The 27,427-nt window shown below is 63.8% G+C and overlaps 2 protein-coding genes and 1 non-coding gene across 4 annotated transcripts; 2 read left to right on the top strand and 1 right to left on the bottom strand.

The window, feature by feature from the left end:
* The first annotated feature begins 48 nt into the window (after nt 1-48).
* Nucleotides 49-13,267, top strand: BUD23 (BUD23 rRNA methyltransferase and ribosome maturation factor). The gene is made up of 12 exons (XM_062179683.1): nt 49-137; nt 233-270; nt 4,192-4,287; nt 4,371-4,453; nt 4,532-4,628; nt 6,301-6,397; nt 7,427-7,477; nt 9,200-9,285; nt 9,435-9,480; nt 9,679-9,737; nt 12,784-12,873; nt 13,003-13,267. Exons 1-12 carry the CDS (start codon nt 90-92, stop codon nt 13,055-13,057), a joined length of 846 nt encoding a protein of 281 aa, XP_062035667.1. The 5' UTR covers nt 49-89; the 3' UTR covers nt 13,058-13,267.
* LOC133751150 (small Cajal body-specific RNA 20) lies at nt 12,384-12,513 on the top strand. Its single transcript, XR_009864782.1, has one exon. It is a non-coding gene; the product is annotated as a small Cajal body-specific RNA 20 (non-coding RNA).
* Nucleotides 13,268-13,461: 194 nt separating the features above from the next.
* STX1A (syntaxin 1A) lies at nt 13,462-27,427 on the bottom strand. Of its 2 annotated transcripts, none has more exons than XM_062179684.1 (10): nt 27,365-27,427; nt 20,961-21,038; nt 20,624-20,723; nt 18,644-18,718; nt 18,122-18,195; nt 17,922-18,030; nt 17,648-17,721; nt 16,862-16,999; nt 15,168-15,278; nt 13,462-15,055 (listed from the first exon to the last, which is right to left on the bottom strand). In XM_062179684.1, exons 1-10 carry the CDS (start codon nt 27,392-27,394, stop codon nt 14,978-14,980), a joined length of 867 nt encoding a protein of 288 aa, XP_062035668.1. In that variant the 5' UTR covers nt 27,395-27,427; the 3' UTR covers nt 13,462-14,977. The 2 variants fall into 2 exon arrangements, 1 of the variants encoding a protein (XP_062035668.1); XR_009864685.1 differs by having other exon boundaries at nt 13,464-15,055; nt 15,168-15,369.

Genomic DNA, 27,427 nt, shown 5'->3' with positions numbered 1-27,427 from the left:
CATGCGCGTCACTAGGCGGTCGCTGGGCTGATGACGTAAGAGCCGGCGCCCGGAGTCGCCAGCAGCCGGCGTGGTCCAAAGACGCGAGGATGGCGTCTCGCGGCGGCAGACCGGAGCATTGCGGCCCCGCCGAGCTGGTGAGGCCTGTGGCCCGCGGGCGCTCCTCTCGGCTTTTCGAGGGCCCCCCGCGTGTGCCTTCCTGCCTCGACTTGCCTTTTTCTCTTTCTCGCAGTTTTACGACGAGAATGAAGCCCGGAAATACGTTCGCAAGTGAGCGGAGCCTGGATGTTGGCCGGCGTCGGGGGTCGGGAAGCCGCAGGTCGCCCCCTCTGCGGGGCACTGCTTAGCGGGCGGGGGGCGGGAGTCTGGCTTGTGAGCTGACGCTCTTTCTGCCCCCGGGGAAAGCCGGCCTCGGGAGCTTACCCGAGCGTTGGAAGTGGGCGTGGTCGCGCCTGCTCCCCCCAGGTGGCGTTCAGAGTTTGGGGGGGCCCGGCTTGTGTTGCGCATGCGGGGGTCAGGACTCCTGGGGCGTGGGTGGGTGGGACATAACATCCCTGCGTGCTTTGGTGTGCCCCTCTGTGCGTTCTAAGTAGATCTTGGCGAGAGTTGTTGGTTGTCGCTGTGATTGAGTTCCCTAAGAGGAGGTGTTTTGTGTAATCCCGGAGTTCCTGGGCGGGTGCGGGCTAGAGCAGCGCACTTCCAAACCTGCCCTCTCTGGTGCGCTGCTCTGTAGAAAATTCTACAAGTACTTTTCTGTCCAAGTGCGAGGCCAAGACGGAGCGGCAGCTCGCCCTGGTCCTGTCGCCCCCGTGTGGGAGATGGGAGACGGGGTTCCAGGGGGGCAGCTCGCCCTGGTCCTGTTGTCCCCGTGTGGGCGATGGAGACGGGGCTCCAGGGGGGCAGCTCGCCCTGGTCCTGTCGTCCCCGTGTGGGAGATGGGAGACGGTGTTCCAGGCGGCAGCTCGCCCTGGTCCTGTTGTCCCCGTGTGGGAGATGGAGACGGGGCTCCAGGGGCGGCAGCTCACCCTGGTCCTGTTGTCCCCGTGTGGGCGATGGAGACGGGGCTCCAGGGGGGCAGCTCGCCCTGGTCCTGTCGTCCCCGTGTGGGAGATGGGAGACGGTGTTCCAGGCGGCAGCTCGCCCTGGTCCTGTTGTCCCCGTGTGGGAGATGGAGACGGGGCTCCAGGGGCGGCAGCTCGCTCTGGTCCTGTCGTCCCCGTGTGGGAGATGGGAGACGGGGTTCCAGGCGGCAGCTCGCCCTGGTCCTGTTGTCCCCGTGTGGGCGATGGAGACGGGGTTCCAGGGGCGGCAGCTCGCCCTGGTCCAGTCGTCCCCGTGTGGGAGATGGAGCCGGGGTTCCAGGGCGGCAGCTCGCCCTGGTCCTGTTGTCCCCGTGTGGGCGATGGAGACGGGGTTCCAGGGCGGCAGCTCGCCCTGGTCCTGTTGTCCCCGTGTGGGAGATGGAGACGGGGTTCCAGGGGCGGCAGCTCGCCCTGGTCCAGTTGTCCCCGTGTGGGCGATGGAGACGGGGTTCCAAGGGGGCAGCTCGCCCTGGTCCTGTTGTCCCTGGATGGGAGATGGAGACGGGGCTCCAGGGGGGCAGCTCGCCCTGGTCCAGTCGTCCCCGTGTGGGAGATGGAGACGGGGCTCCAGGGGGGCAGCTCGCCCTGGTCCAGTTGTCCCTGTGTGGGAGATGGAGACGGGGCTCCAGGGGGGCAGCTCGCCCTGGTCCTGTTGTCCCCGTGTGGGAGATGGAGACGGGGTTCCAGGGGCAGCAGCTCGCCCTGGTCCTGTTGTCCCCGTGTGGGAGATGGAGACGGGGTTCTAGGGGCGGCAGCTCGCCCTGGTCCAGTCGTCCCCGTGTGGGAGATGGAGACGGGGCTCCAGGGGGGCAGCTCGCCCTGGTCCTGTTGTCCCCGTGTGGGAGATGGAGACGGGGTTCCAGGGGCGGCAGCTCGCCCTGGTCCTGTTGTCCCTGGATGGGAGATGGAGACGGGGTTCCAGGGGGGCAGCTCGCCCTGGTCCTGTTGTCCCTGGATGGGAGATGGAGACGGGGTTCCAGGGGGGCAGCTCGCCCTGGTCCTGTTGTCCCGGTGTGGGAGATGGAGACGGGGTTCCAAGGGGGCAGCTCGCCCTGGTCCAGTTGTCCCCGTGTGGGAGATGGAGACGGGGTTCCAGGGGGGCAGCTCCCCCTGGTCCAGTTGTCCCTGGATGGGAGATGGAGACGGGGTTCCAGGGGCAGCTCGCCCTGGTCCAGTCGTCCCCGTGTGGGAGATGGAGACGGGGTTCCAGGGGGGCAGCTCGCCCTGGTCCTGTCGTCCCCGTGTGGGAGATGGAGACGGGGTTCCAGGGGGGCAGCTCACCCTGGTCCTGTTGTCCCCGTGTGGGCGATGGAGACGGGGTTCCAGGGGCGGCAGCTCGCCCTGGTCCTGTTGTCCCTGGATGGGAGATGGAGACGGGGTTCCAGGGGGGCAGCTCGCCCTGGTCCAGTTGTCCCTGGATGGGAGATGGAGACGGGGTTCCAGGGGGGCAGCTCCCCCTGGTCCAGTCGTCCCCGTGTGGGAGATGGAGACGGGGTTCCAGGGGGGCAGCTCGCCCTGGTCCTGTTGTCCCCGTGTGGGAGATGGAGACGGGGTTCCAGGGGGGCAGCTCCCCCTGGTCCAGTTGTCCCTGGATGGGAGATGGAGACGGGGTTCCAGGGGGGCAGCTCGCCCTGGTCCTGTTGTCCCTGGATGGGAGATGGAGACGGGATTCCAGGGGCGGCAGCTCGCCCTGGTCCAGTTGTCCCCGTGTGGGAGATGGAGACGGGGCTCCAGGGGGGCAGCTCGCCCTGGTCCTGTTGTCCCTGGATGGGAGATGGAGACGGGGTTCCAGGGGGGCAGCTCGCCCTGGTCCTGTTGTCCCTGGATGGGAGATGGAGACGGGGCTCCAGGGGGGCAGCTCGCCCTGGTCCTGTCGTCCCTGGATGGGAGATGGAGACGGGATTCCAGGGGCGGCAGCTCGCCCTGGTCCAGTTGTCCCCGTGTGGGAGATGGAGACGGGGCTCCAGGGGGGCAGCTCGCCCTGGTCCTGTCGTCCCTGGATGGGAGATGGAGACGGGGTTCCAGCCGCATGTTAGGCATTATCGAAAACGATTTTGTGCGATCTGGGCCGTGTGCACGGAAGACAGACCTGCTTTGTGTAGTGTGGCGTACTCTAAATTGACCGCTTGGAAGAAATGGAAGGGTTTTTTCTAATTTGTTATTATTTAATTGGTAGTATTTCCTGTGGGTTGGTGATTGAAATGATATTCAGAGCGTACCAGGCTAAATATAATTTACTGGGTAAAATAAACTATTACTGCAATTTTGTTTTGCCGCTTGCTTTAGCTTCTAACTGTGGCTGCCATATTTTTTTCATGGATTGCACTGCCAGTCCTTTTTATTTGTGCCTCACAATTTGTGGAAGATCAACTTAAAAGATAAATTGATTTTGGTGCAGAAATGCTTGAAGTTCATGCGTAGTTTTTTTTTCCCTGTGGTATGCATTTTCCACAAGGCCTTTTGAAGCACCCTTCAATATGCTTGTGAGCGACTGGTGGATAATTCTGGGGAGTACGTTCTCGGAGCCGAGGAGCGTCAGAGCCTGCTGGGGTTTCAGCAGGGGTCGGGCACGAGCCGAGTGGCTCCGTTCACGTCAGCTTTGCACCGGTGCCAGCAGACACAGGTTGCTGGGTCGCAGGGTCTTTGGCGGTCACTTTTACTTTATTATTGCTGTTGAAAGAGCAACAGAGAGTGAGAGAGAAAGATCTCCCCTTCACTCCCCAAATGGTCACAACAGCCAGGGCTGGGCCAGGGCAAAGCTTAGGATTCCGTTTGGGTCTCCCACGTGGGTGACCGGGGCCAAAGGACTTGGGCCGTCACCTGTTGCCTCCCAGGCGCGTTAGCAGGAAGCTGGATGGGAAGCGGCCTGGGACTGGCACTTCCGTGTGGGGATGCCCACAGATGGTAGTTTAAATGATTGCCACCCGCCAGCCCTGGGGCGCACCTTTGATAGCTGTGATCGTGGGTGTTGGTGTCAGGTTAGAACCGCCTGGCGAAGGGGTCGGGGAAGAGCGCTCAGGGTGATCATGCACGTTTTTCTTCCCTTGGGTCTTCGGCTGTGGGGAACGCACGGCCCAGAGCTCCTTTCCCACCCTGCTTTCCTTTGCAGCTCGCGGATGATTGATGTCCAGACCAAGATGGCTGGGCGGGCCTTGGAGCTCCTTTATCTGCCTGAGGGTCAGCCCTGTTTTCTGTTGGACATTGGGTGAGGTCCTGCGACCGGGTTCTTCCTGTTCGGGGGCTGGCATGCTTCGTGCCTCACGCTGAGAGTCCGTCTGTGTCTTCCAGCTGCGGCTCTGGGCTGAGTGGCGATCACCTGTCAGATGAGGGGCACTACTGGGTGGGCATCGACATCAGCCCTGCCATGCTCGGTAAGGATGCCCAGCGTGGCGCCAGGCTGGCCTCGGTCATCGGGGCGCGGGCCTGTGCTCACTTTCTCTCCAATGTAGATGCGGCCTTGGACCGAGAGACGCAGGGAGACCTGTTTCTGGGGGACATGGGCCAGGGCATCCCCTTCAAGCCAGGCTCCTTTGACGGCTGCATCAGGTGAGCGTCCCCGCGTCCTGCTCTGTCTGAAGGCCAGCTCTCCACCCCTGGCCGCGCAGCAGGTCGGCCAGCATGCTGGGAATTTAGACCTAGAAGATCAGAGCAGGGGCCACAGCAAGGCCCAGGTATCTCTGCAGTGGGGTGTGTGTGTGTGTGTGTGTGTATTTTTAAAGATTTACTTATTTGAACAGCAGAGAGACTTCTCATCCACTTGATCATACCCCAAATGACCACAATAGCCTGGGCTAGGCCAGGCCAAAGCCAGAAGCTGGGGCTGGCACCGTGATGTAGTGGGTAAAGCCACCGCCCGTGGCACTGGCATCCCATATGGGCACTGGTTTGAGGCCTGGCTGCTCCACTTCTGATCCAGCTCCTTACTGATGGCCTAGAAAAAAAAGCAGTGGAGGATGGCCCAAGTGCTTGGGCCCCTGCACCCATGTGGGAGACCCTCCTGGCTTCAGCCTGGCCCAGCCCTGGCCATTGTGGTCATCTGGGGAGTGAACCAGCAGATAGGAGATCTGTCTCCCCTCCTCCTCTACTTCTGTCTCTCTTTCTCTCTATAACTCTGCCTTTCAAATAAATTAAAAAAAAAAAAAAAAAAAAAAAAAAGCCAGGCGCTTCTTCCGGGTCTCCCAGGCAGGTGCAGGGGCCCAAGCACTTGGGCCTTCACCTGCTGCTTTCTCAGGCCATAGCAGAGCTGGGTTGGAAGCAGAGCAGCTGGGACTCAAACCTGCTGTGCCACAACACCTGCCCAGGTGTTTTTTTTGTTTGTTTGTTTGTTTGTTTGTTTTTGGTAGTCCTTCCGTGCCAGGTTTAGGCGGCCGCTGTGGATACTATGTTTGCTTTGTGTGTAGGGGGCGGGATGAGCCTCTAGGAGCCATTTTGTGGGCCTCTGCAGCCATCTGGTTTTGTTCCATTTGATAAATTCTAGTGGGGAGCAGGCTGACTGCTGTGTTTTCTTAAGTGTCATTGGAGTCCTTTCTTGGTCATCAGGGTCAAGCTTTTTTCTTTTTAAGATTTATCTACTTGTTTATTTAGTAAGTTATAGAGAGAGACAGACACGGATCTTCCATCTGCTGGTTCATTCCCCAAATGGCCACAATGGCCCAGACTGAGTCAGGCCAAAGCCAGGAGCTTGGAACTCCATCCAGGTCTCCACATGGCTGCAGGGGCCCAAGCACTTGGGCCATTCTCTGCTGCTTTCCCAGATGCATTAGCCGGGAGCTGGATCGGAAGTGGAGCAGCAGGAGCTCAAACCAGCCCTCATGTGGGATGTCGGTGTCGCAGGTAGAGGCTAAACCGCCCGCACCACAGCACCTGTCCCAGGTCAGGTTTTGATCCTGTGTATAGTACTTAGATTAGCTGGTCTTGGAACGTAGAAATCACTGTTAGAAGCATGCAGTCTGTCTCCTGTGGTGAGTGGTAGGTTCTCTAGAACTTGGTTGTGTGTTTTGTTGACAGTGGAGGTGCAAGAGGCCAGGGGAGGAAGCTGAGGCTGGCTGAGGGAGTATGTGCCCCTCCGTCTGCCTTGTTTGGTGCAGCGCTGCAGAGCACTGGCCCAGAGTGCACCTGCCGACCGGGGGCCTTTGCCGGTGGGGCCACAGAGGCTGCGGAGGCCGGGGGCGGCGTGGATTGGCCCCTCTCCTGACCGGGTGCCTGCCTTTTCGTTCAGCATCTCTGCCGTACAGTGGCTGTGCAGTTCTAACAAGAAGTCTGACATCCCGGCCAAGCGCCTCTTGTGCTTCTTTTCTTCTCTCTACTCCGTGCTTGTGAGTATGCGCGGTCCCTGTGTGGGCTGGCTGCCCATGTGTCCCTCCCTTGCCCTGCAGGTGGACAGATGAAGTTGAGATGCCCCTTGACGGGACCCCATGGGGTGTCAGACCCTTACCCTGGTGACTTATCCGGGGCCCTGGCCCAAACAGAAGTTCATGCTCAGTGGTCTGACGCTCTCTAGTCGAACCCACCAGACCGATGACAAAACCTGAGCTACCTGGAAATAAGGCCTACTCCTGTTGAACACAGTTGCTGTGCCTGCTGTGCTACCTGTGAAGTGGGCCGAGCAGAGTGAGGACAGAGACGCCCCGTCCAGCCCACAGTGGACGCCTTGTAGAACGCCGCGTCCTCTGACCCCTCCCTGCCCACCGCTCCTGGTGGTGACCCCCAGGCAGAGCCTGGCGTAGCTTCATCTCGTCCTTACAGCCCAGGGCGTGGCTTCCAGTTGCTTGTTGACGTTATGTGACTGCTAGAGTCCACGTCCCGAAAATGAGTCCTTTTTCCATTTTTGAAGGACCTCGGTGTTTCTGTCCTGGGTCTCCCCACCCCACACCCAGCCTTCCCAGGTGGCTGCTGGGCTGGTGGGCCACCTGCTTTCTCCACTCACACCGTGGGGTGAGCTCTGAAGTTCCGAGGGCCTGTGTCTGCCTTTCTTCTTTGAAATGCTTTGCGCTCCTGCATGGAAGCCGCCGGCTGCGCGCTGTACGTGGGTCTCTGCTCCAGTGTTCTCACAGAGGCCTGCCTGGAGTCAGGAGTAAACCCAGCCGCCCCGTCCCCCTCCGTCTTTGCGTCCAGCCTGTTTGTTTTTGGTGCTGACACTGCTGTAAATGAGTTGCTTCCTCTGTGAGAGCTTGAGCTGCAGAAGTTCAGGAGCTCTGGCAGTCAGGGCTGGGTCCCCACTGCTCAGTGTTCCCTCGCACGCAGCGGGAACACAGTAGGTGTTGAGTGCAGGAAGGGAGGGAAGAGGGGAGGGACCTGGTCCTGACCCGTGGGGTGCTTGTGAGACAGCGACATCTTCCTCACAGGTGCGTGGAGCCCGAGCTGTCCTGCAGCTGTACCCCGAGAACTCAGAGCAGGTAAGCCCCTGGCTGCGGCAGGTGCAGGGAAGGGGGAGGGAGAGGAGGGAGTGAACACCCTGGGGTGGCTCCTATGGCCTCCTGAGCTCCTAACCAGATCTGCGAGGCTGGGTCTTTGTCTTCTGGTACCGTGCTGTGAGGTCACTGATTTTTGTAACCCGATGGCCAAGTGCTACTGCTCTCTCTGGAACGGTGATTAGGAGTTAGGACAGACGCGTGACGAGCTGTCCCTGTCTCCTGCCACACGTGAACCAGGCCCCCATTGGCGGCCGGCGTGTGGGGGATTGCTGCGGGAGGTAACTCCCCCAGGGAGGCGCATGCCGGCACTGTGTGGCCTGGGGGCACTCAGTTGGAAACCTCTTCATCCATTTTCCCAGGCAGGGTCCATCCTGGGAGCAGACTGGCTGCTTTCTCAATGTCGTTGTTGAATTCATAGTTCTCTGAGAGAGGACAAAGCTCTCATTGGATGGTTCATTTCCCTAAACGCCGGTCACGGCCACGGCCACGGCCACGGCTAAGGACATCACATTGAAGCCTGGAGCCGGAACTCAGCTCAGACTTCCCACATGGGTGGCGGGGCCTAACTGCTTGAGCCATCCCCTGCTGCCTCCCGGGTGCACACTGGCCGGAAGTTGGAGTCAGGAGCAGAGCTGGGATCCTAACCCAAGAACTGTGACAGGATGCTGGATCGATTGCCTGTTAACTGTAGGCCAGGGGCCTGCATGTGGTGCAGCAGGCCGAGTCCGTGCCTGTGATACCAGCATTCCGCAGGAGCGCCAGTTCAAGTCCCAGATGCTCCTCTTCCATTCAGCTCCCTGCTGATGTGCCTGGGAAGCCAGCAAACAATGGCCCAGGTGGGAGGCCTGGCCCAGCCCTGGCCATTGTGGCCGTCTGGGGAGTGAACCGGCAGATGGAAGAATTCTCTCTCTCTCTCCCTCTCTCGCTTCCTCACTAACCACCTTTCAAATGAATTAACGTGGGGCCGACCCTGTGGCATAGTAGGTGAAGCCTCCACTGCAGGGCTGCCATCACATATGGGCACCAGTTCCAGTCCCAGCTGCTGCACTTCCAGTCCAGCTCCCTGTTAATGGCCTGGGAAAGCAGTGGAGGACGGCCCAAGCGTTTGGGCCCCTGCACCTGTGTAGGAGAATGGAAGAAGCTCTTGGCTTTGATCAGCCCAGCTCTGTGGAAGACCTCTCTCCGTCTCTCTCTGTCTGTAACTTCCTCTCAATAAAATTTTTTTATTTTAGGTTTTTTTTTTTTTTTTTTTTTTTTGGACAGGCAGAGTGGATAGTGAGAGAGAGAGACAGAGAGAAAGGTCTTCCTTTTTGCCGTTGGTTCACCCTCCAATGGCCGCTGCGGCCGGCGCATCACGCTGATCCAAAGCCAGGAGCCAGGTGCTTCTCCTGGTCTCCCATGCAGGTGCAGGGCCCAAGCACTTGGGCCATCCTCCACTGCACTCCCAGGCCACAGCAGAGAGCTGGCCTGGAAGAGGGGCAACCGGGACAGAATCCGGCGCCCTGACCGGGACTAGAACCCGGTGTGCCGGTGCCACGAGGCGGAGGATTAGCCTGTTAAGCCACAGTGCCGGCCAAAAAAAAAAAAAATTATTTAAAAAAATGAATGTTAGAAAAAGCCAGCTCTCGGAAGTGCTGTCCTGGGGAGGGGGGATAAGCGCTCTGCCTCAGCCACCCCGCCTGACTGGCTGCGCTCTCCCCTCAGCTGGAGCTGATCACGACGCAGGCCACGAGGGCCGGCTTCACTGGCGGTGTGGTGGTGGACTATCCCAACAGTACTAAAGCCAAGAAGTGAGTGCCAGGGGCCCGCGCGCTCCTGGACTGCAGGGGAGGGGCCGGGGTGGGGGTGGGTCGCCAGGCCCTGGGCAGGCAGGCGGTGGGGTGAGCGCCATCCCTGAAGGGCTTGGAGCCCGGCCTCCACTGTGCCTCTCTCATTTCAGGTTCTACCTCTGTCTGTTTTCTGGGCCCGTGACGGTTCTGCCAAAGGTGAGCAACTGTGGGTTTACAGGCGGGTGTGTCCCAGCCCCGTGGGAGAGACCTCCGGGAGCCGCAGGCCGAGACCGCCCGAGGGACGGTCAGCTCCTCCCTGTGGGATGGAGCCTGGTGCCTGTTGGCAGGCTCAGGCCTGGTGTCTTCTGGATCGCACGACCCCGGGGTGGTCTCAGCGCACTGTGGTTCCTCCAGGGCCTGAGTGAAAATCCGGATGAAGACGAAGCCAGTGAGTCCCGGTTCACCAACACGAGGTAAGGCACGAGCCTGCCTAAGCGCAGGCTGCTGCCGTCGGGTTTACCAGACGGGCGTCTGCTCTCGCCCGGGTTACCTGGGTTCAGATGCAGCAGCGACCAGGGTGGCGGTAGCAATGGAGAGATCCCCTAGGAGCGAGCCTGCTCCCGCCTTGGGCTGGGGGGCTGGGGCCCACCTGGGGGTCAGGCAGCCTCGAGTCCCCTCGGGAGCCTGCGCGGACCCCTTCTGCCACACTTGGGAGCTGGCCCTTCCTTCCCGAGGCTGCCCTCCTTTGCCGTGTCCTGTGCCTTCTACAGCCGTACCTGTAGCCCCGGGGCACCCCGTTGCCGCCTCTATGCTGCACACTGTCCTATTTAGGACAAGAACTCTCTCACCCCCGAGACGGCTGGCTCCTGCCCCGCCTGTCTGCCTCCTTTGCACCCCAGCTCCTCAGACTGGCCTCTCCTCACTTCCCGCCTTCCACGCTCCCCACCGCACGGGCTCCGCGATAATGCTTCTGTCTCGTCACGGACGCCCACGTCCGGGCCACCACCAGTTCCCTCTTGCCCAGTCTTTGCCCACTTCTCCACCTTTGCCCCATCTCTGTCCCTACCTGAGCCACGTGCTTAGTGGGATCTGACGTGGCCGGTCACCACCTCTTGCCTCACTGGCTTCCCCCCCAACCCCGCTGGCCACTTGTCTCAGTCCACTGCTGGTGCCTCTGCTGGAGTACCCTGGGGCCTGGCCTGGACTCCACCTCTCTCAGCTGCTCTCGGCACCACCACAGGTTCCTAAGTCCCAGCCATGGTCTCAGCCCCACCTGCCTGGCCAGCTGCCAAAGTGTCCAGCCCGGGCTCTCCATGGGGATCTCCCACAAAACCGCCCTTGGCTTGCAGCCCCTCCCCCGCCCTCGGCCATTGTGCGGTGTGGTCCTTCTCACACCCGGCTGGCCCTCTCCCTCGGTGCCCCCCTGCCCCTGTCACCCCACACGCCACTGCTCGGTCCCCTCCGCCGTCGCCCACGGGCCCCCGTGCTGCCTGCGCCAGCTCCCGGCTCTCAGTCTTGGCCTCTTCCGGTCGATTTCCTGACAGCACAAGAGCTTCCTTCTCTGCCGGAAGTGTCCGCCGTGTCTCTGTCCGGTAGCTTCAGTTGAGTTCCCCTCTCCTTCAGTTTCCAGAACACCTTCTCTTCTCTCGGTCACGGCGCTCACTTGGAGTGCACGCTCGGTGGGCCTGGTGGCGCGTCCCAGCATCTTGCTAGCGTAGGTGCTTGGCAGGTGTCGAGTGAATACTGGCTCACCAGGTCGTGAAGGGGGACCCTTAGTCCTGGCTGATGTGTGCGACGTCTGAGGGCATGAGTTTGGAAGGCCCCCTGGTGGTGAGCCCTGCGTGTTCCTGTGTCCGCGGGGTGTCTGCCCTCTGCCCTCTGCCCGGAGGCCCTTGGCCATCATTTCTCTCCGCTTCCCCAGCCTGTTCCCCATGGGGAGCTGGGGCTCTTCCAGATGCTTCCGCCCTAAGGTGCCCCTCCCCTGCGCCCCATGCGAGGAAGTGCAAGTTCTCTAGCTCCTCCGTGCGCCCTGGGACCCCTCTTGTCCTCACCCCAGTGTGTGCCGACGACACGGCCTAACTAAGCTTGGGTAAGTCAGCAGACCTGAGCACCCGTGCCCACCTGTTCAGAGGGGAGGGAGAAGCCCCAGCTGACAGCGTGTTGAGGGCGGAGTGGGGTGGAGTGCCGGCTGCCCTCGTTCTGGGGGCGAGGAGGCGGCCGTGCGCTTGGAAGGCTCCCCACTTCTGTCTAGGCCCGTGAAGGGCGCTTGTTTTAAGTATTTAGGTAAATTCCAAATGTGACTCCTGACCTGACGGATCTCCTGTCTCCCTCACTCTCCCCTGTGCAGCCCTTCCTCCCCCTCCTCCTACCTCACCTGAAAGGCTTGGGCCCCGCTGGCGCAGGCCGCTGCTCCTCCGCCAGGCTGGTGCCCCGGCTTCGCCTGCTTCCCTTGTCTCCGATGCGTTCCCCCCAGTGTCCCTCACTGGCTCCTGCCCTGGCCCTGTCCCCCTCCCTGCCCCCACTTTGCTCTGAAATCGTCCCTGGGAGTCATCTTCTGGTGGCTCCAGCCCTCTGCACCACTGCCTCCCGCTTTGTGCCCCGCCTGCTGGTCTCAGGTGTCCAGATGGCACTCGTTGGCTCCACCCGCACTGGTTTCTCTGGACTTGACCTTTGACCCGGGTGTTCTGGGTGATTCCACTCCTCTCTCCTCACACCCCTGGGTCCCTACTTCTTGTCCTTGTCTGCCCTCTAGCCGCGGGTCCTCCTGAGATTCTCTCCTAAACCCTAGCCTGTCTAGACAGTGCTCACTGCAGAGAGAGCCGGCCCCACCCCCACGACATGGGGCAGCCTTCCCCCCGGTCCTCGCACGGGCCCCTGGTCCCGGAGGCGGCCTGGGCACCCTGCCTTCTCCCCCGCTTCCCAGCAGGAACTCCCCTCCCGCTGTGCTTGCCCCTCCTGCGTGCCCGGGGCCTCTGCGCTCGCTTTGCCTAGTGGGGGTGGTCTCTGCTCTGGCCCAGCCCTGGGACCTGAGCTCAGGGCTGGCTCATGCCGCTGTCGGGCAAGGTGTGCTGGTTAGTTTGGGGCATGTGGTTTCGGGAGGGCTCAGGCCCTGTTTTGAGAGCCTGTCTCCCTTGGTGCTGTGGGGGTCCCCTTTCTCCCCAGCCGGGGCTGGAGGCTGAGATTAGCCCTGCTGGGGACGTCGCCGGGCCTGCTCGAGCTGGGTAGCTCGTTTTCCTACCTCACGTATCTGCAGGCGCTGGAACCTCTGGTCCCTGCCCAGAACTGGTCCAGGGCTGAAGTGGCAGCGCTGGTGGGGGCCTGGGCTGCCCCCAGCAGGCGAGATGTGTGCCGTACAGCAAGTGGCTGTCCACTGCGGGGATCCTGGGGGACTGGGGCGCACACAGCTGCTCTGCCCTGTGGGCCTTCCAGGAAGGAGGGGACCAGAGGGGGGACTTGTGTGGAGCCACCGAGGGCAGAGGGAAGCTCCGCCCATCGGTCATCGCTGTGTCTCTGGCGCAGGGTCCCCTTCAGGCTCGAGAGGCGGTCACTGGTGAGGAAGAGCCGAGCGTGGGTGCTGGAGAAGAAGGAGCGGCACAGGCGGCAGGGCAAGTGAGTCCCGGCTGGGCACGAGCCGCAGAGGGGGTGCATGCCTGGGCCCCCGAGGCCTCGCCTGCGTCGGGAGGGGCCCCGGGCTGCTTGGTGCCGCGCTGAGCCTCCTTCCGGTCTTTGTTGGCACAGGGAGGTCAGACCTGACACGCGGTACACCGGCCGCAAGCGCAAGCCCCGCTTCTGAGCAGCCGCTGCGAGCAGGGGGACAGCTCTGGGGAGCCGCAGCCCCGGGCTGGACCACGTGGCCCCGGCAGGTTCCCTGTATCGAAGCACGGACTTCACTAGTTGACAAAGTAGTTATTTTAGAAAACTTCCAAAGTTGTATTTTTCTTTACCAAAAAAAGTTCCGAGCATATTTTGTTCTAAAAGCAATAAAAAAACCACTTCCTGTGCACCTCCAGCCTTGGTGTTCTCCAGCTGGGCGGGGCTGCTCCTGGACTCCCAGGTAGGAGAGGGGAGTGGGGAGCTGGAGCGCACCAGCCCAGGTGGGGGCCTTCCCTTGGGACTGGTGCCTGACGCCCAGGCCAAGAGAGGACGGCTGGGCCAGGCGAGAACCACCAGTGGCACCCACGGGCCCGAGGCCTCAGAGCGGGTGCTTCCCCTGGGGGGAGGCTTTCCTGTCCCCTGTCATGTCCCCAGTGCTCAGAAGGGCAGTCCTGCTCTGGGGGGCTCTAAGCAGGCTGGTGAGGGGTCTCGGGTCACTTGAGACTCCTGGGCGTGGGGGAAGGGAGATGACATGTGACAAGCACCTCGCTTTGCCTGGAGCGACAACGCTGGGCCTGGGGTGGGGCTCCCGGGCCTGGGTCTCCCCAGCTGTCAGGCACAGGCCTTGCGTTCAGCGGATGCTCTGGCCGTGTGACTGCGGTGAGCGCAGTGTTGGGCCTGGGCCCGCAGAAAAGCCTGTGTTTATCTACTGCGTGGCCGGAGCTGAGCCCGCGGCCGTGGAGAGCTTTTGTGGGTGGGATTCTTCAGCTCGGAGCCCCTTCCCCCTGGTGTCACAAGAGCTCTGAGCATGACGCCGCAGAGAGGGGATCCAGGCCTGGTACAGATACAAATGTTTATTCTACATAAAAACCTCACAAAATGGGCAGCTGGTTGTACCAAGACCTTTGGTGAAGGGGGTGGGAAGTGGCTGTTGTGGTCACGGTCACGGCAGGAGCCAAGCGCGGGAATTCTGGAGGGCGGATGCGGCCCCAGCACACCCCTGCCCGTGGCAGGGCTCTCGGGGGTGGGGCCCCACTCTGACTCCAGGTGGGCAGGGAGGGGAGAGCAGCCCCTCCCCCCACTGCTGAATACTGTGTCTAGGACATCTGACACCCACATGGCACATCAGCGGGGACAGCAGGGCGGGATGAGACTGCAGGCCTCAAGGGACATCTGACCTAGAGCACGCGGGCACAGGGACTGCTGTCCCGAACATGCAGCATGGCTTGAGGCCTGCTGGGGACGCCTGGGCACAGGCCTGACCACCAGCCTCTGCACGGGTCATCTGGGGTCAGGCCTAGCCCGAAGGGGTGCTTTAGCTCCCGGGGCTGCAGGGATGTGGGCGGGGAAGCTGTTGGGCCTTGCCCCTGGGTTGGGGGGAAACCCTGGCCTCCACCCGGTCAGCGGCCACAGCTCCCTGAGCCTTGTGGCAGTGGTCAGCTGATAGAGGCTCAGAGCTGGGTTGTCCCTCTGGGCCACCCCTCCCCTAACCTGAAAAGCAGCACCATGGCCAGCTGGTCCCCACCCCTCAGGGGGCTTGGCTTGGGGGACAGCTGGAGAGGACAGGGCAGATGGGCAAGGCTAGGTCCAGACAGAGCCTGGGTCCCAGGTGAGGAGGGGTAGCAGGTGCTACCAGGCAGCCCTGTCTCTTTGGGGCGGGGCGGGGCGGCCTGGGCCAGGGCCTGAGTCTGCCCCGGGCCGCCCCTGCCACAGCCCAGCTCCCGTCTGCCTCCCCGTACAGACACGCACTGTCACAAAGAACATGCACACGACACAGCCCAGGGCAGAGAGGAGCAGAAGGGGGTGGGAGGGAGGAGGCTGTGAGCCAGAAGGTGGGGCGGCCGGCAGCCAGGGCCTCCTCAGCACGGCCCTTCGGGGCGGGGCGGCAGGGGGGCGGTGTCTACCCGAAGATGCCTCCGAAGGTGGAGGCGATGACAATGCCCAGGACGACGCAGCAGATGATGATCATGATCTTCTTCTGCACGGGGACCAAGGGGGCGGCCACGTCAGGGCGCGGGGACGGGGGCACGGGAGCGCGGGGAAAGGCAGACCGGGGCGGGTGGGGCGGGCCTGGGGAAGTGGCCACTGACCCGGCGCGCCTTGCTCTGGTACTTGACCGCCTTCTTGGTGTCAGACACAGCCCGTTCCACGTAGTCCACCGAGTGCTCCACGTTGTACTCGATCCTGTCAATCATCTCCCCCTGGGGGGCCGAAGGCAGGCGAGCTCCAGGGGGTTTCCTCCTTGGCCTTGGGGTGGGGGCTCGGGCAGGACTTCAGGAAAGCAGCCTGAGGCTAGAGAGAAGGGGCGACACGAGGAAGATGGCGTGCAGCTCCTCCCCTGTGCCCAGGCATGCTCCCTGGCCCCGCACAGCAGCCATCGTGGGGGTGGAGATGGCCATGCAGTCTCAGCCAAGGGGTGGGACCATGCAGAGGACCTCAGTGCCCAGTGCTGGACGCAGGGCGGTGCCAGGCAGCGGGGAGCAGGGGCAGGAGCGGTGAGCTGGAGTCGGCCTGCCCTGGCCACAGCTCACCACGTGACCAGTCCATCCCCTCAGCTCTGGCTGCCCGGGGTCTTCACCCTTGAAGACTTCCCTCCCCAGCCCCCTAGCCCTCTTGGGCCCTGCCATCTGGCCCCACACGGCCCCCAGAGGCCAGTCTGACCACAGCACTGCCTCACAACTCCTAGCCTTAGTGACTCCCTCTGAGCCGGTGTCCGTCACCCTGGTCTCTTACCAGGCTGGTGGCAGCAGCTTCCTCACAAAGGTCACATCACTCCCGTGCTGAAAACCCTCCAACCTAGGGGCGGATGTTGGCCCAGGACTCCTACACCCGAGAGCCTGGATTCCATCCCCAGCTCTGGCTCCCGACTCCAGCTGCCTGCTGGTGCACACCCCGGGAGGCAGTGGCCATGGCTCCAGGGACTGCATTCTGCCACCCACGTGGGAGACCTGGGTCAGAGTCCCAGCTCCCGGCTGCGGCCTGGCGCAGTCCTGGCCTTGGCAGGCAGTTAGGGGGTGGGGCAGCAGGGGAGAGCTCTCAGTGTTTCTCACGACCCCTAAAACCCCAAAACATCCTCTGGGAGATGTCCTAAGCCTCTCCAGCGCTGGCCACCTCCTCTCAATGTCAGCTCCAGCTGCTCCCTGGGATCCAGCCACAGGGTCCCTGTTCCTGATGGAGTCTGGCTCTTAACCTGCACGGCTGCCCCCCCACCCCCCGGGGAGGTCTTCAGAGCGGGCTCCTTCCCACCTTTCTTGGTGTCAGCTCAGATGTCCCGTCCCCGACCACTCCATTCAAAGTGGCCGCCCAGACCCAGGACTTTTGGGACAGGTGACCTGGGGAGTTTAGAATGAGCCTTCCTCTGGTTCTCACTGTCGAGACGGCGCACCACCGTTCCGTCCCAGGGGCGCCTCCTAGTGGCTCCTGAGCGCACTGCACTTGCGCCGCCCCTTCCACCCAGGAAGCGGGCCCCTCAGCTGCCCCCACTCTACCTCCAGGTCCGAGGAAAGCACCCAGTCCTCGGGGGCCCTGCGGTAAACAGACGGGGGGGGGGAGGGGGCGTGAGGCCATGCAGGGCTGGGGGTCCTGGGAGGCCAAGCAGAGCCATGCAGAGGAGCAGGTCCTTTGGGTGGGCAGCGCCCTGGAGACGACTCCAACAGCGGGCAGTTGGTTACCTGAGGACTCGTCCCTCCGGGCAGGGCAGCGTGTCGGGCAGAAAGGGGAGGGGTTAGAGCAGTGGCCGGGTGCTGCTGGGGGCGGGGCCTGGGGCGGGGGCCCAGGCGCTCACCTGGCTCTCCACCAGCATGGCCATGTCCATGAACATGTCGTGCAGCTCGCGGATGCTGTTCTCCAACTTGATGATCTCGCTGTGCCGCGTCTCGATCTCGCTCAGAGCCTGCTTGGAGATGCTGGAGTCCATGATGATCTGGAGGGTGGGGGCGGGGGCTGCTGAGGAGGCGGCCGCGAGGCCGGGGAGGGAGGCAGCTGGGGTGGGCAGACCTGTTCCAGAAGTGGCGCCTGCAGCTCCCTCCCGACCTCTGCTCCACCTCTTACCTAGTAGTCACCCAATTTCCTGCCTGTGTAGGGAAGCCCATAATGCTGCCCCTGGGACCGACAGTTCTGCCCAGAGCCCAGGCTGCACGGACCCAGGCCTCCAGCCACCTTTCCCTCCCCTCCCCCACCCTGGGGGATGCATCTGCCGGTCCAGTCCTGGAGCCCACACCCCAGCCCTGCCTCCCCCAGGAAGCAGCCTTGCCTGGAGAGCAGAGCTCTTCCACCTGGGCGCACAGACGGGCGACAGCCACCAGCAGGGGATGAGGGGCCCGGAGATGACGGGGGTGGCCCCTGGCTGCTGGCAAATGCTCAGGGGTGGCAGGAACATGGGTCCCCCAGGGAAGAGCCGGGAGACCGGTCTGGACCCCACCTCCATCACTACCTCTGATGGGACCTCAGCCTGCTCCTGGTTGCCCTACAGTCTGCCTGAGTGACTGCAAAGCCCCCCACACACACACACCCCGCAAGGGCCACGGTGCTGGGGAGCATGGGAGGTGGGAGAGGTGGGGGCTGCACTCACCCCGGAGGCAAAGATGGCGGGGTTCCCACTCTCCAGCATGTCCTCTAGCTCCTCGCTGGTCGTGGTCCGGCCGGCTGTGAGGAGGTCACACTGGGCTGAGCAGGGGCCCTCTCCCTGGGGAGTCCCCAGGCCCTGCCCGAGCCACACCCACCAGGGCCCCGCCCTCCCGAGCTCCGCCCCGAGCCACACCCACCCGGGCCCCGCCCTCCCGAGCTCCGCCCCAAACCACACCCACCCGGGCCCCGCCCTCCCGAGCTCCGCCCCCCCGGCTCACTGATCTCCAGCTGCCTCTGGATGCGGCCCTTGCAGCGCTCCCGGTAGTCGGACTGCGTGGCGTTGTACTCGGACATGACCTCCACAAACTTCCTGGACAGGGTGGAGTGCTAGGGGTCCCAGACGGGGTACAGGCGTCAGGCTTCACAGGGACCGGGGACGGGGGGAGGGGGCCTGCCCGCCCCAGTGTCCCCGCCGCACCTGTGTCTTCCGGATCCTCAGGTCGGCCGAGGAGCGGTTCAGGCCTTCCTCCTGCTCGATACTCTGCTCAATGCCTGGGGACGGATGGCCGCTGAGCCACGGCCGCCCCCGCCCCCTGCAGACACCATCACCCTGACCCCTCGCCCCTTCTGGCTCCTGGGGGCGGGGTCTGCGTGATACAGAACGGGCCAGCGCACACCAAGCTGTGTGTGTGTGTGTATGTGTGAGTGTGAACACCTACTGTGTGCTGGGGCCACCCACCAGGGGGCACGGGCAGGGTGGGGAGGCCCGGCTGGCCCCTCCTACAGGCTCTGTGGCCCCTGGCCTGGGAGGTCACTGGTGGGCACAAGCACGTGGGGGTCTCTTTGAGGGAGTTCGAGGGGCTGGCCACTAATTGAGGGGGCCCCCCACCCACCGAGCAGATGGGAGACAGCAGCCGCTGCTCCACGTCCCCCCACCCCCGTGTTCGGCCCGGACGAAGCAGGCCTGGCTTCCCGAGACACGGCTGGGAGCCCCACTCACTCTTTAGCTTGGACCGCACTTTGTTGGCCGTCTTCTTGATGTCGGACATGAGCTCCTCCAGCTCCTCCTTTGTCTCTGGGGAAGCAGGGGGAGCGGGGGGGGGGGGTTGGGGGGGGCCCGACACTCAGGTCCTAACCCTGGTGATGTCCAGGCTCAGCCTCCTGCACAGGGCTCCCCCTGCTGGCGAAGGTGTGCCTGCGCGCCGCCCATTCTGAGCCAGGGCCAGCCCAGCTGCAGCCTCCCTCCCTGGATCGCCGGCTCCCCACACGTACCAGATGGGTCTAAATTTAAGGCAGGAATAATTGTGGAGCAGCTGGCGATGCTCGCACTGGCACTGGGGAGCAACTGATACTTGCCTGTGCCCAAGGCGGAGGTGTGGGCTCACCTGGTGGCCCAGGAAGGTAAGCAGCCGACCGGCGGGCTGCCGGAGGAGCCAGCGAGACGGCAGCCTCCCTCGACCCCACATTCCCCGGAGTCGTGGCCTCAAGCTCCCCAGCCCTGAGAAAATGCCCCTCCCTGGGCGCTGACTGCCCGGTGGGCTGATGGGGCAGGAGGCCCTAGAGGCCACCAGGGTGCGAGCTTGCCCCTGGGGTGCTCCTGGCCACACCCAAGCCTTGGGCAGCTCCATGGTGGGTGGGGAGAGCCTAGCTGCCGCCCCTCCAACCACACCTTCTGCAGCTGGGGTCTCCTGGAGCCTGGAGATGGACCGGGTGGGTGTGCGGGGAGGGGGGGCCCCGACGGGCGGAGGAGGGCTCCTCAATGGCACGAAACAAAGGAGAACTTGGGAGCCAGCTGCTCTGACGTCTCCAGCCTCTTTTGCTCAGGCCCCAAAATAGCCCAGCCGGATGGCGGCCCCCCCCCAGAGGAGGCCGAGCCAGTCTCAGCCCAGGAAAGCCCCCCTCCTCCACCGCCCACCCTGCCATCTCTCCTTGCATGGCTGCCTCCCCTGGAGAGCCCCCAGCCGGAAACCCCTTCTCCTTGGCGAGCCACGTCTAGACGGGCTTGGTTTGTGGGGCTGACCATGTGACCCAGTAGTGGGAGGTGCCACTGGGGGCCCGAGGGAGGAGACCCACGCCCACCCCACTAATGACAGCTGAGAGGCCCAGCGCCCTGCTCTGTTCCCACCGTACAGTTGCCACATCCTGACCCTCAGTAGGAGCGACCCAGATACACAAAGACACACACACGTGTTGCCTGGGCGAATCTCTGGGGACCGGGGCAAGCATGTCACTGCACTGGGTGACCCCCGCCCCGGGGGCGCCCTCTCCCTGCGCTTCCTGGCATCTCCACGGCTCCCACCTGACCCACTTGCCTTCCCACGGCCGGGCACTGAGCTCCGGCACTGCAGGTGCAGGCACTGCCGGGGACGGGGACCTCAGCAGACCTGGGCAGCCCAGCACCTATGGGTGTAGCCCTCCCGGGACATGAGAGCCAGCTCTTGGGGTCAGAGTGGCATCAGAACGGAAACGGGCTCCCAGGGCCCAGGGGCAGGGGTGGCTTCCTGGAGCCCAGAGAATGCTCGGCTCCAGGGTCCCGAGTGGCAGGGAGCCAGGGCCGCCGGCTCTTTCCGGAAGCTCTGCCCTCGTGGCCAGCGTGCCCTCCCACAGCGCCGGTGCCTCTGAGCCACCATCTGCTCCTGGGGAGGGGCGGGGCCCGGCTTCGAGGCCTCCCAGGGATCAGAGTTGGCTCCCATGCCTCCCTCCTTCCCAGCAGCCCAGGGTGGCAGCCGCTCTGTGACCCTGGGAGGAAGCAGGTGTAGCTGGGAGAGGCGGGGCTGGCGGCCCGACCCCACCCCGGGTCCAGCTGGAGATGCTGGGCCCTGACCTGTGACCCCAGGCCCGGGGCGGCTGTGCTTCTCATGGGCGCCTCCCGACCTAGCCGGCCCGGGACCCCCAGCCTCCCGGTGCTGGGCTCCCAGGGGCTTTCCCGGGCCGCAGCGGCTTCCTGGGGAGCCCAGGGGCCCTCAGCCTGCACACTCACTCTCGTCGGGGTTGGGGGAGGCCAGGATGGTGCTGTGCTTCCGTTTCACCTCCTCCACGTTCTCCGCGATCTTGTCAATGAAGCCCCGGATCTCCTCCACCTGTGACCGAGGCCGGGGAGGGGCTGCTTGGGGCTCCAGGAGAGGGCGGGGGGGGGGTGGCTGCCCCCAGTGGCCCTTCTAGATGGGAGGCGGGGAGGAGTCCCAAACTGCCTCGCTCTGAGCTCCAGCCTACCCTCCCCCCAAATGGGTGAGCTGCCCGGCCAGGTGCAGCCATGCAAGAGGCCTGGGCCTGGCTCGGGGGTGGGAGGTGCACGCCCCAGGCCTGCCAGCTCCCACCTGCTCGAAGAACTCGTCCATGAAGCGGTCTCGGTCCACGGCGACAGTGACGTCGTCATCGTCATCGCTGTCCTTGGCCTGTGCGGGGTTGCATGCCCGTGAGTGGTCCAGCCAGGCACACAGGGTGCCTCCCTGGCCACGCCCCTTCCTCCCAGGGTCCCCCTGGGCAGACACCAGAACAGGCCTGGCTGTGCCTGCAGCTCCCTGGGGACCCGGTATTGGGAAGAGAGGCCTTGTCCATCCAGTCGGTCATGCCTGCCCCTCCAGGCCAGGGTCTCCGTCCCCCACCCAGTTCCTGGCCTTCCAAGCCAGCCCGAGGGTGGGCACCTGTGAGTTAGCAGAGGCAGGCCCACCTGAGATGGGCACCCAGGGGTCCCCTCCTGGCCCAGCTGTGTTAACAAAGATAGAACTGAGTCCCAGCTCCCTGCCCAGGGTGGGGCCCTGCAGCGAGAGGCCCATCTGCTCTGTCCCAGTGGCCTCATGGCTCAGCACCTGCCTCCCCCGCCCTAGGCCCCAGACGTGCTGGGGGCGGGGGGCGCCTCTGCTGAGTGTCAGCCTCGCCCCCTCGGCCTTGACATTGGGCCTTAATGCGGCTCCCCTTCCAGGCTCCCAGCAGGGCCCCAGGGACAGGAGGGGCCGGTCCTGATGCCCCCCCCACTGCCCGAGGGGCAGCTGGAGGCAGCCAGCCCCTATCTTGGGGCGGGGCAGGTAATGACGCCTCTGAACCCCAGGTCTGTAGGCAGAGACCACCACTGGGCACCCCACACCTTGATCTGCCTGAGCTGGCCACCCCAAGGGCTGGGCCCATCCCCACGCAGGTGGCGGGTTCAGGGCCTGGGAGCTGGCACCACCTGGCTGCCTGGTCGGGTCTGAGGCACACAGAGCTGGGGAGTGGGGCTGGGAGAGCCGAGGGGACGCTGCCGCCGCTTGCTCTTCAGGAAATGGGGACGCGGCTGCCGGGAGCGAGGCGGAGCCGTTCTATAAAGGGCTGGGCATGGTTACGGACCAGAGTGGGCCCGCGGGGAGGGGGTGGCCACTTGTTAACCGATCACACCTCCGCCCCCAGCAGCTAAAATAAACCCGCAAGTGCCTGTGGCTGCCGCCAGGTGGCCGCTGCCGCCTCCCCAAGCCCCCCAGAAACAAAACATCAAGGAGGAGCCATTCGCATGCTTGAGGGCCATGCCAGCCCCAGAGGCTGAGGCCAAGGCGGCACCCCCAAGGGAAACTGAGGCACAGTGCAGGCAGGAGGAGCCCAGCGCCTCATCCTGGCCCAGCCCACCTGCTCCGTGCTTCTGGTGCCAGACAAGGGAGGGGGTGGGAAGAGAATTCTCCAGCTCTCTTCCCCCAGAGATGAAGAGTCACGGCCAGCCCTGGCTACAGACAGCCCCAAGATCCGGGCTGGTGCCTCCCTGACCTCACCTTGCCCATCTGTCTAATGGGGACAGCTCTCCAGGCATGCAGCCACCATGCCTCCCCCAGAGGGCTGCCGGGGAGGGGGGAGGGGGTGCGGCAGGAGAGACGCCCAGGCTGAGGGCCAAACTGGGAAATGGGAGACCTGGAGCTAGGAACCAAGGTCAGCGGCCACCCTGGAGGGGGCATCCAGAGTGGCCCCAGAGCCAGCCAGAGGAGGGGATCTCACAGCCATGAGCAAACCAGCTGTGGCTCCAAGCATGGTCCCGGGGGGACGGCCCCCACCACTCCACCATGCCCTCCTGCTCCCTCCCCTCAGAAGCAGACCCCAGCACCCTGCACTCATGATCGTCCCTCCATGGTCCACGGTGCTCCCTGAGCCCAGGAGGAGGCCACGCCCCTCACCCCAGGCACCGCCTCCTCCCGGAAGCCCCGCCCCCACCAGGATCTTGCTCCTCACGCCCCAGACTGCTGTGCTGCAGCCCAGGCACAGGTGGAGCCGTGGACCCCCTGCCCACTGCGGTCTGACCCACGCCCTCCCTCTTTCTACCTGGCCTACCTCTACTAATGCGACCAGGGACCATGCATGTGATCACCCAGCACTTCCTGAAGCCAGCGCCACGCAGCTGGGGCTGGCGCGAGGGACTCGCTCCTGCGACCTCACCCACATCCAGCCCAGAGCCCTGTGGGTTCTAGAAACATCCGTTGGGCTAACTCAGACCTTCATCTCACTAAGGATGTTGAATAAAATGAGGGGGATGGAGGGTGTCACCCACCGCTCTCACCTCCAGGGCAAAACAGACCTGGGCAGTGCTACCCCCTGACGTCTGGGGCCGGCCAGGCTGGGTACTGCGGGCAGGAGGAAGTGGCCACCTGGGCAGCTATGGGCTGATTAGAGGGTTGGAGAGCGGGACCCCAAGTATTTGGGGTGGAGGCAGCGGCTGCAGTCCCAGTGCAGTTAGGAGCGCAAACACCCAGGCGTTTAGGACGGATGCGCCCCCATATCAGAAAGGCCCCTCTTTCCCCTGTGCGAACCCTCCAACTCAGCATGCTCTGGGCCCCAGGGTACCCCAAGCCAGAGATCTGGGGTAGCCGCTCTCTTCCTCCCCTCCTCACATCCAACCACTGTCTGCTTTGGGCAGAAAAACCAGTGAACCAAGAACACACTTGGGTGTAGTGGGTTAAGTCTCCGCCTGCAGTGCCGGCATCCCATGTGGGCGCCAGTTCGAGACCCGGCTGCTCCACTTCCGATCCAGCTCTCTGCTATGGCCTGGGAAAGCAGCGGAGGATGGCCCAAGTCCTTGGGTCCCTGCCCCTGTGTGAGAGACCTGGATGAAGCTCCTGGCTCCTGGCTTAGGATCGACCCAGCTCTCCAGCCATTGTGGCCATTTGGGGAGTGAACCAGCGGATGGAAGACCTCTCTCTGTCTCTACCTCTCTGTAACTATACCTCTCAAAAAAATAAAAATATTTAAAACACACACACACAGAGGGAGGATTTTCACAAAAAAGCCTCCAGAGGGGAAGGCATGGGTTGGGGGAGCTCACGGAGCCAAGCTGCGTGTGTGCATGTGTTTAGGTCTTCTTTCTAACTGCTATTTCTGCTTCCACTTCTTTTAAATCGTTATTTATTTTCATTTTATCTGCAAAGCAGAGAGACACAGAAATCTCCCATCTGCTGATTCACTCCCCCAAAAAGCCACAGCAGCTGGGGGCTGGGCCAGGTCCAAGCTCGGAGCCAGGAACTCCATCCGGGTCTCCCACATGGGTGGCAGGGACCCAAGGACTCGGGCCGTGGTGGGATGCTTCCCCGACACACCAGCAGGAAGCTGGGTGGGAAACAGAGTAGTTGGGACTCGACCCAGACATGTGGGTGTCCCCAAGGGGTGGCTTAATCCACGGCGCCACACGATGCCCGCTAATGGGCTAATTTTTTTTTTTTTTTTAAGTACCAACAGGTGCTTTTATAGGGCAGCCCAGGGTGGAGGGCGGCTGGCTTGGTCTCCTCCTCTGGCCGCATCCCCTCTAGCCCGGGCGGTCGGGCCACTGCAGATGCAGAGACCACCAGGAAGGAGGAGGCGCCCCACCCCCAGCTCCTGGTGGATTCCAGGACACCCTCTTTCCTGGAAGCCAGTCTGATTCCTCCCCCAGGCCCGGCCGGGCTGGCTGGCGATGGCGGCAGGCCAGCCTCTGCCGGCTGGGTTGATTCGTCACTGCCAAGCCGAGTGGCTGTTGCCTGCCTCCAGGGTGATTTTTTCCCTTCCTCTTTTTAATGGCTAACCCAAGTCAATATCAAGTGCAGAGGCCCAGGGCTGATACAGGGGCTGGGCCTCCAGGAAGGAGGGCGCTCGGGGGCCCTGACCCCCACCCCCACCAGGCCTGCTACATCAGCTCCCTGCTTAGCACAGGCTTCCCCTTCCCAAGGTCCCCAGAGCATGGGGCGGCAGCTTCGGGTCCGGAGAAAAGGCACCAGGCTGTGCTGTGTGACCTCAGATAAACCCGTGGCCCTTTCTGAACCTGGCTTTTCTGATCCGTAGGCTAGGCGGTGAGACCAGCCGGTCCCCGACGGCCCCGTCTTTCTGCAGCCAGATCCGACTTCATTCTGGGAAGCCGTGGGGAAGGGGAGGGTGGTGGCGGGAGACCCTGCCCCGGGCCTGCTCTGTGAGGCTCCATTGGACAGGTGCGGAACCGACCAGACCTGCCTGGTGCTGCCCCCTGCCATGAGAGGCCGGGAGGGGAGGGGGGAGCCGGGCCCCTTTCTGGACCTCAGGGGCTGGGTATCAGCAGCATCCTCCATCCCCTCGGCTTGGGCTCCTCTTCCTCCTCCTTGGGACCATCCCAAGTTCTCCTCCTCCAGGAAGCCTGCCAGGCATGCAAGTGAACTCCTTTCTGGACCCGAGGAGGGGTGTGGAGCAGCTCCAGTAAAGCCCCGGGAAGAAAATCAGGCAAGCTTCTAAGCTGTAAGGGGATGTCGTACCCCAAAAGTGCCCACCCCACCCGGGGCTGTGTGGCTTCCCTGCACCCCGAGGATGGCCTGTCTGACCTGAGGCCTTGGTCTTGGGGGCTGATGCCCCACACCGGCCTCGCCCCCATGGCCCCCTTCACTCTCCCTCTGCAGAACGCAAAAGAACGGCTGAGAGAGAGGGAGGCAGGCGGGGGCAGGAGGAGGCTGGAGGGCTGAGCCCGGCCCGCGGAGCACCGAGGAAACACGCCAGCTCCTTCCCCAAGTGTGACTTTTATAAATAAGCTCCCTTCGCCTTCCTTCCAAATGTGGTGGCGATGTTGGGTGAGCGAGAAGGAGGGAGGAGGAGGAGGAGGAGGGCGGGCTGGGGGTGGCGCACAGCCACGTCCTGAACCCCAGCTCCGGCCAGCCCAGCCAGTGCCGCTCCTCATTTCTGATTCCTGGAGTTCAAGGTCCCCCCCGGAATGTGCAGCCAGAGGTCCAACACCTGTGGCTGCACCTCGCCCCCAGAAGCTGGGGTTCTAGCTTCTTCCTGCCTTCGTGGAAAACCTTGCAAAACTGCACCCACCCAGTGCGAGCTCCGGCCAGCCGCCCCTTGCCCCTTGCCCCACCCCCTCGAGGCTGCTAGAAACCGGAGGACAGCCTCCAGGGGCTGGTGGGAGGAGTGATAACATCAGATAACTCAGAGCAAGCCAGCTCGCCATCTAGGGCTCAGGCAGGTGTGTGTGTGTGTGTGTATACGTGTACTGGGGACAGGGGCTCACACCACAACTTCTGGGTCCCTGCTTCTCACCACTCAAGCTCTCCTGGGGTCCCCCAGTCCCAGCAACCAAGCCAAGCCCCTCCCCACACCCTGCTGCCCCCACCCCGGTCTCCTTGTGCCTCGGTTTCCCCTCCAGCATAGGGACAAGCCAGAGGCTCCCCCCGCACCCTTATCGGACTCAAGGGGCACACAAGCAGGAGCAGGCGATTCACGCAGCCAACCCTCGCCACGCCGGTGCCCCCACCGACTCGCCGCAGCACAGAAACCTTGAGAGCAACCGAAAGGGCTGGGGGGAAGTGTCCGGGGACCAAAGACCACAGGAGGGACCGGTTCCTTCCTTGGAAACCCCACAGGATCTGTCCCTGGGGCTGGGCGCTCAGCCAGGAACGACACAGATCTGGAGGCCAGGCAGGTGGGGGTGGTGGGGGGCACGGACTGGTGTCCAGGGGGTGGTCGCTAGCCGGGGCATCAGAGGAGACCCAAGCCAGTCTTGAGCCCCCCATTACATGACCCCGTTTCCTTCACTGCCCCCCACGGGCCCTCCCCACCATCTCCAAAGGCAGAGGCGGCTCTGAGGGTGAGAAGCAGGCAGGCAGAGGTCCCGATCCGGGCTGAGAGCGGTGGGCGCCGACCCAGAACCTTCCCCGGAACCCCTCCCCAGGAGCCACAGCCCAGGGGCCTCGGAGACACAGGTGGAAAAATAAGATCCAGGTGGGAGTCGCACCGCGGAGCCCCGGAAGGTGGACTAGGTGGGTGGGTGGGTGGGTGCGACCCCTCGCAGCCCCAGGGCGCCCAGAGACAGGGTCCCGACCGCGCCCGGGCAGGACGGGAGCCACAGGTGATGGGAGCCACAGGTGATGGGGGAGGGGCGGCGCCCGGGCACCGTCCCCGGCGGGGGTCCCCCCGCGGTCCCGGCGCGCGTCCACACGCGGGGTCAGCGGAGGGTGCAGGGGGTGGCGATGCGGGCGGGATCGGATCCGCGGGCGCCGTCCCGCCACCGCCACCCCGATAACCCTCCGACTCCCCCCAGGCACCGGGAGCCGCAAAGTTTGTCCAGGACCCCGGGTTCCGGCTGCCAGCCCGCCGGCCGAGGCGTCCGGGCGCGCGGGTGCCGGGGACCCCCGAAGGGTTTCGAAGGGGCGGGACGAGCAGGGGGCTCGGGGTCCCCCCGTCCCCGGCCGGGGGCGCAGGGGCCGCGGGAGGCCTGGGGCTGGAGGCAGCCGGGGCGCTGGCGCGGGCGAGGAGCGGCCGCGCGCGGGGCCGCACTCACCGTGCGGAGCTCCTGGGTTCGGTCCTTCATGCTCCCGGGAGTGGCAGCGGCACCGGCTGCAGC

Source organism: Lepus europaeus, chromosome 21 (assembly GCF_033115175.1).
Source record: "Lepus europaeus isolate LE1 chromosome 21, mLepTim1.pri, whole genome shotgun sequence".
Lineage (NCBI taxonomy): Eukaryota > Metazoa > Chordata > Mammalia > Lagomorpha > Leporidae > Lepus > Lepus europaeus.
Note: the sequence above shows the minus strand (reverse complement) of the source record. Positions and strands in the feature narration are given on the sequence as shown.